The following is an 11110-nucleotide window of genomic DNA, read 5'->3' on the forward strand; positions in this document are numbered from 1 at the left end:
TGCTATTTACATGAAGATGCCTGCGGCCCTCAGTGGGCACCAGTGCATTATGGGATCTGGAGTGCCGTGGCCTAGTTGCGGTCCTGCAGGAAGCCTCAGAACCCAGTGCGTGGGCACGAGTCTGCGCATTCCTCTCACGATTAGACCCACGAGAGCTCGGGGCCAGCTCCCCCCACGGTGCCTGGAGGGCTCACAGTCACCGATGCAAGGCTGCGGCTTTTTGTCCTTTGGTCACTTTCTCGATGTCCTTGGTTTCCCTTGTGTCATCTGGCCGCGTCCGCCTCCCTGGGATCCCGTCGGGGGTTTCTTGGCAGAGACACTGCAGTGTTCCGTTTCCTTCTCTTGCTCATTTTACAATTGGGGAAACTGAGGCACACGAGGTGAAGTGACTTGTCCAGGGTCACCCAGCTAGGAAGTGTGTGAGGTCACATTTGAATTCAGGAAGAAAAGTCTGGCCCGGTGCCCCTAGCACAGCGGGCATTGACGTGTCTGATTTTATTTTATTTATTTATTTATTTGTTTATTATTACGTGTCTTGTTTTATTTTATAACATGGTTCTGTGGAGTCCCTACGCTTCACTGTACTACCCAGGGCGTCTAGGACAAAAATAAAGCTGAGGATCGCCGATCTCATGGGATTGTTCTGCAGCCACAGCGTCTTCAGGCAGAGCCTTAAAAATCCTTCCACTGGATTCGTTCTCTTCTGTAACAAGCACTGTTGCGCCTCTAAATGTAAAGCCTTGGCTAAGATTAAGTTGACCCAAAAGGATGACCCACATCGCTTTAAAATTCTCTCCCCTCATCAATGAAAACGTCTCTAGGGAAACGGATTTCTGGCACCTTTTTTGGTGGCTGTTTAATCCCCCATCCACTCAGCAGGAGCATCTTTTCACTTGCTCCCCGGGAAGCTTTCACTCTGTGGGATGGGGGCGGGGGGAGGAGGGAGGGGGGAGAGAGGGAGGACCGAGAAGGCACCTGCTCTCCACGGATCTCGGGAAGTCCAGGACTTTCTATCCTTTCTCTCTATGGGGCACCCACTTGACTTATCCTCCAGGGGCATGTGGATCTATGAACTCACTCAGTCAGAAATCAGCTCTGAAACCCCCACCCACTGCTGGCCCTAGCTCATTCTGATGATCCAGGCATGATGGAGTTGGCATAGCTATGAACAGACATGGGTACAGGTGCTTTCCTTCTTGATGTAGAATCAGTGAGCAACTAAACTGGACAAAACAAGGGATAATAAGCAGTTGTAGCCCCTTTTACTCTCTGGAACCCCCAGGCAAGTAAGTCAGGAGTTTTGGGAAAAGCACCAAAGGACCTGGTTAAATTCCCATTGCAGGCAATGCACTCAGTGCTAATCTCAGCTTCCAGAATGAAATGATGTGGTAGGAATTCCAGAGGAATCTGAATCTGGGTGGATTGAGAAGATGGTACCTTATTCTAAAGCTATTATCACAGAAGGTCCTTCAGAAGCCATCTAGGTCAAACCCCACCCCCCTCCTCCTTTTACAGAAGAGGAAAGTGAGGCTCAGAGATCATGACTTGCCCAAAGTAGCAAGTGACAATGGCCCTATTCAATCCCAGGTCTTCCCAAGTCCAGGTCCAGTCCCCTACCCACCACCCCACCCTGCCTCTCAGTTTTGGTCCTGGCCAGCCCCCTGGCTCACGGTGAGTGTTCTGAGCCCTGGCAGGGTGAACCCTGCCACTGCTGTGGGGGTCCTCTCTGGGCTGCCCTCTGCTCTCAGCACTTCAGGGGTTAGGGAGAGGGGGACTGGCTGCCTCTACTCCTCCCTCTGCCCCTCTGTTGTTCCAGCCCCTGTATTATCCCTTCCTTTCATCCACTGCAGTGGAGCCCCAGAGACTCTCTCTTATCCGCCCCCCCCCCAACATATTCCCTCCTCAGGAAGAGAGCAAACCCAGAGTACTGTTCTCTCTTTCCGTATGACATTCTCAGAGTGGGAATCTGGGGAAGGAAGATTACTATGACACATTCATTCATTTCACAGGCATTTATTAAGCACCTAATTTGTGCCAAGTACTGAACTAGCCACTGGAGATACAAAAACAGTCCCTGCCCTCCAAAAGCCTATACTTTGTAGGGCCAGTTAGAATAAATAAGACATTTACATATAACATGTACATCACAACATGAAGGTGCATTTTAGCTTTATATCTCAAATCCCTTCACAGACTGGAGTCCTTCTCCTTCCCAGGATTCCTGAGAGGTCGAACAGCGTATTAGCACAGACAGAAATTGGAGAGACAAGCTAAAGACCCCTAGTAAAAGTCACAGGCAGGTGAGATCAAAGGTGAGCCTCCTGCTGACTCCTGGCTCTAGCCTTCGGCCACTTAAACCACTAGAAAGAATGTCCTGGATAGTCCCAGGATCCAGAGAGACAGAGCACAGGAACCTAAGGGTGCCAGCCCCAACAAATCCTGTCACCTCTGAAAAACTCTCCTGGTCCTGGTTCACTCTCCAGAATTATTTTATGGTCCTAAGACTTCGTGGCATTTTGTGATACAGCTGAGGACATCTATAAAGATGGATGCGCATCTGGTCCATTCAATGCCTTGATAGCGAAACGACAACTTCTGTGAGCTGCTGACTGGCTTGAGCTTCTAGCAAAGGATGGGCTGGAAGGCTGTTTCTTTGTTTTCCATCAGGACGAGATCATATCTGCACATCTGTGGCCTGAGGAAAGGAAAAGAACAGCTCCAGCAATCAACAATCCTCTGGGGGGAGAAAATGTAAAACTCAAGGGATTGTGGAGCTGAATGTTGTAAACTAAAAGTAAATCAATCATTTATTAAGCCTTTCCTAAGTGCCAGCATCTGACCGGGCACCAAGCATACAAAGACAAAAATGAGAACGGTCCTGCCCTCAAGGAGTTTCTGTTCTATTGGGGAGATTCAATGTGTATGTTCAGGAAATATAAAAGAACAACCCTTATTGATAAATACGATGAAGACCAAAGAACACCAGCTAATTTAGGGTTAGCGTTCAGGCCGGATGAAGACAGGAGAGCTTGGGGCCAAGTTATTTTTTTTCTGCAGCTACTTGGTCAGAGGAATCCTAGTCTAAACTGGCAGTTACACAGGGCCTTAGAGTGGGGCAATCATTTTGTTTCTAGAGAAGACAGTGTGGTGCAGTGGATAGAGCTGGCCTTGGTGCCAGGACAGCCTGGGTTCCGATGGGAACCTGGGTGGCCTCTGGCATATGAGGCTTTCAGTGTTCCAGGCAACAAGCATTTATTAAGCCCTTTCTGTGCAAGAGAAACTGTGCCAAGTTTAAGCAGAGGTGAGGCTGGCCTGCACTTGTAGAGGGAATTTCCTCATCTGGGAGTTCCCTGTACCCATGAAATCATACTCCGGTCTCTATCCCTTGCATGATCTTATTTGAACCCCACAATAACACTGAGAGGAGCAAAACGATCTCCATTTTACATTTTATAGATGAAGAAACAGGCTCGGATTAGTGAAAAGCACTTTCACTAATGACAGGATCTCATCTTAGCCCCCTGGAAAAGTCATGAGCGAGGCACTACAGGTATCATTATTATTCCCATTTTCCAGATGAGAAAACTGAGGCTGAGAGGATAAGGGACAGTCATGGAGGCAGAATCCGGGTCTCCCCAACTCCAGGTCCAGTTCTATCCACTGGGTCCTGCTCATCCCTGGCTTTGGCCAAAGGATTCAGGAGACAATCTCGCTCCTCTCCTTGTCCTGTCCCAGATTCTCCTGGCAATGACATAATGACATCACCCCTTGTCTCGACTGTCTCAAAGACCCTGCCAAAAATCAGGGCAGTCCCAGATGGCATAAGTGCCATGCTCTGCCTGACCAACAAAGTGCCTTCCTTTTTCTTCCTACCTGCCTTTAAAAAAAGAAAGTGATTCCTTTGTCTTCATAATAAAAAGAAAACCAATCACTTAAAGCTGTCTGATTCTGCAACTGGGAATTCTGTGGAATGAGCAGAGGGAGCCCTTGGCCTGGAAAGGATTTCAGGAGACACTGGCAATCATAGATGATTACCAAGAATTATTGTTATTTTTGCTCCAGAACTGTGGATTCATCCACAGAGGGAACTTCTGGTTAGGGAATCTGCCCGCACCAATCTCAACTCATTTGGAGCTCAATGGTCTTTGCCCTCAGATAAGTTAAGTGATTTGTCCAAGGTCACAGAGCCAGTAGGTGTCAGAGGCGGGACCTGAACCCAGGGCTCCCTAACCCAATGACAAGGCCTCTGGCCCCTATATCACATTGCCTCTCCTGGGAGAATTAAGATGAAAAGATAATCATTTTTTTGATGATGAGAAGAAGCCTAAGGAAGGGGGTAAGTTCAAAAACTTCAGGACCAAAAAGGGTCCCAGAAGGAAAGTAGTTGCCCAAGACACCTTTAGCCCCAAAGTTTCCATCCCCCCTCCTCCCATCCACACACAAACTCCACCCACCTTTCCCTCCTTGTTGGATTACAAAAGTTCTGAATTGTTCTTCAGATGCCATCTGTCATTTTAGCTGGTTGGATTCGAGACAGGATGGAGAGAATGATAAACAGCTAGTGTTTATATAGGACTTTACCTAGATTATTGCCTTGGATCCTCACAACAACCCTCCAAAAGAAGACATGATACCATCTAGAATGTAAGCTCTCTAAGACAGGCATTGTTCATGAATCCCCAGGGCTAAGTATCTTTTTGTTTGTTTGTTTTGTAGGGGGAAGGCAAGGCAATTGGGGTTAAGTGACTTGCCCAAGGTCACATAGCTAGTTAAGTGTCAAATGTCTGAGGCCAGATTTGAACTCAGGTCCTCCTGACTTCAGAACCAGTGCCCTATTCACTGTGCCACTTAGCTGCCCACAGGGCTAAGTATCTTGATACAAGGAGGTGCTTCAGAAATGTTTGCTAATTAATAGAAATACACACTTCTTTCCCAGAATCCCCTGTGTGGGAAGGGATTTCTATGCTGACCAGCACATGCTCCTCTCCAGCATATCTCCTTGGCAATCCAAAGGTATGTTACACCTATAACATCTCTTCCAGCTCTAAAATATTAATATTGCAAAGACCTGTAGACGACATCTTTCCCAGCCCCATTTTACATATGAGGAAACTTGAGAGCCAGAAAGATGTGAATTCACCGAAATCCTAGGTCACATGGCTGCTGATGACATGCACACGTACAGCCAGAATACAACCCCCAGCAGGCAAACATCAACAACCAGTCTGCCTTCACAAGCCGCTTTAAATTGTAAGGATTATCCTCACAAACGAAGGGGATGTAGCTCTCTATCCAGTTCTTGGTTCCATTATTAACCTCTGTGAGCACTAAGACCTGCAATATTCTCTCCTGAGGCCATTGGTTCTCCCCAGTCTCTTGCTCTGGAAGTTCTCCCTCCGGCCCACAGAACTGATGGAGCTCTGCCAAAAGAGTCATTGGACCCATCCTAACCTTCATGTGGGAAGACCCATTGGGCAAACTGTGCTGTAGCCCTGCTTACTTCTCAGGGCGTGTGATTGGTCTCAGCTTTATCCAGATGATCCTGAGTTTGTACTTGGACCAGATCACAGGTCCAGTTGAGAACACCAAGGAGATGCCCTTCACCTGGTCCACATCCCGAGGAAATCTGGCAAGGAGGCTCACTTGCTGAAACTTCTGAAAAATGGCAGGTTCACTAGAAGAGACAGGGATTTTAAAAAAGAGACATCTTCCCATTAAATAAATCAGCATCAAGGAATGTAAGGATAAGGGTGTGACACGTCCTAACCATGTACCTCCAGATACATGTGCCCTGTCTGTGTGCCTCTGTATACACACATCCTGCCCATTTATCTCCATACATGTTTGGACTTGTACAAATGGTGTCTCCACATACCCATTTCCTGCAAAGGCAACACCCCGCCCTGCCCCGCCCCGCCCGCCCTGCAGCTGCCTTTCTTTACTTGTCATTTCCCGCTCCTTCTCCCAATCTGGCAAAGCTGATCTTGGTACAGGCCTAGTCTGCTCAGCAGACACACATGACAGATTTGGAATGAGGGGGAATATTAATGGTCAGCTAGCCCAACTCATCCATTTTTGCAGAGAAGGAAACTGAGGATCCCAGGGAGAGATGCCCAATGTCCCTGAGCAGAAGAGCTGGGAGCCGAAACGAGGGTCTTTGATTCTAGATGTAGTTTGGGGAGAAGGCTCTAAGTATATGACCCAGTGATCATAGAACATAAGCTTCTTGAGGGCAGGGACAGCTTCATTTTTGGCCATGCTTCCCTCTGCCCAGCAAAATGTCTAGCACGAAACAGGTGCTTAACCAATCAATCAGCAAACAACCAAGGATCTATTGAAGCACTGCTCTAGGCTCTGGGGAAACAAAAGTAAAGCTGTTTCTGTTCTCAAGGATTTCAGAATTAGGGGTGGCCAGGTAGCACAGTAAGAGCACCAGCCCCAGTGTCGGGAAGACCTGGGGATTGAATCCGGGCTCAGACACTTAGCACCCACCCAGAAACACCTGGCCATGTAACCTTGAGCAAGTTACTTAACCCCAATTGCTTAAAAAAAAGGATTTCAGAATTAATTGGAAGAGTATTAACATTAATGTTGCTGTTCAGTCATGTCCAACTCTTCGTGACCCCATTTGGAGTTTTCTTGGCAGAGACAATGGAGTAGTTTGTCATTTCCTTCTCCAGCTCATTTGACAGATGAGGAAACTGAGGCAAACAGGGTTAAGTGACTTGCCCAGGGTCACCCAGCTAATAAGTGTCTGAGGCTGCTTCATTTGAACTCATGAAGATGAGCCTTCCTGATTCCAAGCCCAGTGCTTTATCCACTGCAACACATAGCTGTCCTAGCTCTATCTGCTTGGACTCACTAACCTCCAAAGTCTCGTCCTCTTCCAGATCCCTGGCCTTGTGACCTCTGTCAGTGTTCCTAGGACCCCTTTCTTTCCTCCTTGCTTAGTCCAGTTTCTAACTACCAGACTTGCCTTCTTTCTCTCATAATATTCTTTTAGTCTCTACTCATTATTCTCCTCCATTGCTACCTGCCATCCTTCCCTTTTCTTTCACTTTCTTGCTGGGACAGCTGTGTATCATGGAAGCCCTCTTTGGCCCTTCAGAGCCTAGAGGATCACTAGACAGAATTACCATTGTCCTCTCTCCCCTTACCTCAGAGATGTGTCCCTTAAATTTGTATATAAATTGACTCATTATGAAAGTCATGAATGAGTCCAAGCCTCTCACTAGATGAGGAAGCCAAGGCCCAGAAAAGGAACACAATTGGCTCAAGGTGCCATAGGAAACAAGTGCCAGGGCCAGGATTTGAAGCCAGGTTCTCTGACTTCGAATCCAAGGCTCCTTCCACTGAAAGACCATGGTCTGGAGGCAGGAGATAGGGAGAAATTAAGGACAGGCATAGTGAGTGTCCAAGCAGCTACCACAAAACAGAAGGTGGCACGACCCCTCTTCAGCTGGCAAGGTTCTGTTCATTCAACCAAAGAGCACGGAATTCTAAGAGAAGAGATTTCGAGGTGGAGGAGGTGTCAGAGATCATCGCGTCCAACCCCCTCGCCCTTCAGAAGAAGAATATCTTTAATATTCAATCTAAGACTTCTAAGGACCCAAACAAATTCAGATTTCCGTGGCTAAACCCTCTCCACTAACAAGCTGTGCCTGCCACTTCCTAAAGACCAGCCAGCTGCACAAGGGTTAATGTGCCTTGTGACTCCAGAGGACAAGGGCAAAGGGCAATGGAGAGCAAGCTAGAGAGGAGAGGAGGGAGGCAGCCTCTGTCAGCCGTGCCCCTTCAGTGCAGCAGGATGAGAGAGCTGTGATCACCCAAGGAAGCAGAGCACAGCCTTCCCAGCATTCATCGGGGGAGCAAAACATGGCGCCCACAGATGAACTTGACAAACCGCTGTTTTCACTTTTAACAAGATAGCCAAAGACTTCCACACATACAGAAATGCACGTGCACACGTATGCCTGCACATGCTGGCACACACATGTGCATGCACACACATGCGTGCGCACACATGTGCATGTGTGAAAGATCCCCAATGTCCCATTTAACCCCAGCAACTTACTGACTGATCTTGGACTCTGCTGTGTTTCCAGTCTGATCTGTTAACTTAATCGTAATGTAACCTCTCCGTATGTTCTTGTTCCAAGTCATGATATCCACAAAGTAGTGATATACTGCAAAGAGGCAGGGTCTGCGGTCAGAATCAGGTCAGCTTCATTTCGGAGCTGCTCCAAGGGCTGATAAAGGAAGCCTTCGTCTCCCTAATGACCTTTCCTTTCTCCTCTCATACTCTAGATCCTGCCTCAGAATCCTGAGGAGAAACTGAGGACCTCTTTCTATGGGGGCCAGGGTCCCTTGACCCGTGTGGGTTTGTGCCTAAGTTTTCCCTGTGTTCTTTTACTGTAGAAATAAAACCTGTTCTATGTTTGATACCCGCTGAGTCTGAGTACTTGAAGAGGACAGAGGGGGTCTTTTGACATCAGGGTTATGTTGGTGTGGGAGTCATAGCTCCTCTCTTCTCCAACACCCTTCCCTGCCATGATGAGGGCAGGGGCCATGTCTTATTTATCTTGGATCTTAGTTCAATTCAACAAGCCTTTACTAAGTGCCAACTATGGTCCCCACACTGCTGGGCACAGCAGATACAAAGACAAAAATGAAACAGCCGTTGTTCTCTAAAACCTTACATCTAACTAGATGAAAATAACATATTTAGTGAAGTCAATATAGATTCTATTCAAACTCATTTTGGGAGTAGGAGTGCTAACCACTGAAATGACTCAAACAAAGACCTCATGATACTTGTGCTGAGCCATGAATGGATCCAAGGAGTCCAAGATGTGGGTGTGAGGAGGGAGAACCTTCCAGGCAAGGGGCCCAGCCTGTGCAAAGGCATGAAGGCGGGAGAAGTGTCAAGTAGAGACGATAATAACAGTGATGCCACGGAGAACCTGAGGGGTAGCATTGGGAAAGGCAGACTGGAGCCACATCATGAAGGGTGTTTGATTGTTCCCCAATGAATCCCATATCACTTTAGGGTATGCCAATATACCATGCTGAGAGGATAGGGCTGAATTTCACAACTCCTGTACCAATTTGTACAACTACCAAGTACCAATTTGTGCTCCTTTTCTAATGCACTAACTCCAGTGCTTCAGAGAAAATCTGTTTTCTCTCAATTGTTTTTTTTTCAGTGAGAGGTAGAACAGGAGGTGGTAGAGAGAGGAGCCATAATAATTAGAACACACACAGAATCTGGGAAGTAACAAGGGGATTGAAGGTAGGTACAGGCAGGGTTGAAGGCATGGCCCTCAGGTATCTGCTTCCAGTTTGGGGGCCAAAGTCATTGGAAGCCAGGGGATTCCACATTCAGAGCCTTGGGATTCTGGGTCAGGAGCCATGTGACTCCTGGGTCCTAAATTAGGGAATGATGGGATCACAGATTTGGAACTGGAAGGGGCCTTGGAGAATATTCTCATTCAACCTCTGCATTTTAAAGATGAATAGAGTGAAGCCCAGGTCGGGGGTTAGTCACCCAAGGTCACATGAGTAGAATGCCCAGGTTCTGAAGGAGGATCGCCTTCTCCAGAAGGCCTTTCCCAATTTCCCTCAGGCTTTAGTGCCTTGAAATGACTTTGTACTTACTCTCTCTATATTTCGTGCATTCTTCTCTTATGTCCATGCAGTTTTCCCCAGTAGAATATATGCTCCTTGAGGGCAGGCATGATTTCATTTTTGTCTTTACAGCTCTAGCACCTAGTACCTGACATCCTGTAAGTACTTAATAAATGCTTATTGAATTGAGATGAATTACAGGGCTTGGTTGTCATGGAGTTTGCAGAACCTAAAGCCTGAGAAGGCCCAAGTTTTCCTTGACTCAATCCCACGCCCTCATTAGTCAATCTGTCCCGTCATTGACCTTAGCTAACATCATGACCCACCATCAGATAACTAAATCTCAAACATGCTTTTTGAAGGACATTTGGGAGGAAAGCAAAGAATGCTGGTCACTCACTGCAGAATGGCTTTTCAGAAGCTGTATCAAAAAAAGCTTTTGTCACAGGAGGGTCCATTAGCATTGAGTAGTTTTTCCACTGATCAGCATAGTAACCTATGAAGGCAATGGGAAACAGTGAATGTAACCTGATTGTAAGGGCAGCTAGGTGTCACAGTGGACAGAGTACTGGGCCTAGAGTCAGGAAGACCTGAGTTCAAATCTAGCCTCAGACACTTACTAACTCTGTGACCCTGGGCAAGTCAATTTACCCTGTTTGTCTCAGTTTCCTCAAGAAAACCCCAAAAAGGGGTTACAAAGAGTCAGATACAACTGAAATGACAACACTACAGACCTGATTATACATCTTTAATTTTTCCTAGAGATCTATGATTGGGGTAGGCGGGAGAAGTGGAGACTTTCCCTTCACTGAAGCAGATTTCAATCTCTCTATACCTTCATCAATAGTCTTTTAGTCAATTAATAAGCATTTACTAAGTGCCTGTGATGTAGGAGGAATTCCTTGAGAATGTCTACAGCTAAAAAGAGCTGCAGATGAGCTGGGAATGAACTGTAGACTTAGAGAGGCTGGTCTTTGAGAATTAGGGGGCATTGTCATGCAAAGGCAAAAAGAAGCTATTAAGGGAAAGAACATTTCTTTTTTTTTTTTTTAGCAATGGGGTTAAGTAACTTGCTCAAGGTTACACAGCCAGTTATTTCTGGGTGTGGTGCTAAGTATCTGAGCCCGGATTTGAACCCCAGGTCATCCTGACACTGGAGCTGGTGCTCTTACTTGCTGAGCCACCTGGCCGCCCCCAAGAACATTTCTTTGGCACCGGGTGTTACGATGACCACAGATGTGGAAATGGACACTTTGCACTGATTCTCCTCCACACTGGCCCCAAGGAACAGAGCAGGAGACCCAAAAAGGGCTGACTGAGGAGCCTTCCCTGATCTCTCATCACAGCAGTGTTATTTCTCATAAATCTGGAGCCAGAAAGGACCTTAGAAGATTGGTCTAAGCTTTTCATTTTATAAACAAGGGGAAGTAGAGAGGTTAAAGTCCAAAGGCAAAATTCAAACCCAGCTCCTTTTATTCCAAAC

General features: G+C 46.9%; 1 protein-coding gene across 3 annotated transcripts in view; it reads right to left on the reverse strand.

Annotated features, from left to right (window-relative positions):
• Positions 1-1997: 1997 nt before the first annotated feature.
• Positions 1998-11110, reverse strand: part of LIPH (lipase H) — a 32927-nt gene continuing 23814 nt past the window's right edge. For 2 of the 3 annotated variants that reach the window (XM_069089368.1, XM_069089367.1), the window contains exons 7-10: positions 10028-10123; positions 8075-8186; positions 5501-5674; positions 1998-2695 (exon numbers count right to left, since the gene is read on the reverse strand). In XM_069089368.1, coding sequence (XP_068945469.1) covers positions 2623-2695; positions 5501-5674; positions 8075-8186; positions 10028-10123 — 455 coding nt within the window. In that variant the 3' untranslated portion in view covers positions 1998-2622. Of the gene's footprint in view, positions 2696-5451; positions 5675-8074; positions 8187-10027; positions 10124-11110 lie in introns of all 3 variants that reach the window. The other variant, XM_069089369.1, reaches the window with a different exon arrangement.

The sequence above is a fragment of the Petaurus breviceps genome, unplaced genomic scaffold (assembly GCF_028583685.1).
Source record: "Petaurus breviceps papuanus isolate PSGF00001 unplaced genomic scaffold, PetGlider_PUasm1.0 186, whole genome shotgun sequence".
Lineage (NCBI taxonomy): Eukaryota > Metazoa > Chordata > Mammalia > Diprotodontia > Petauridae > Petaurus > Petaurus breviceps.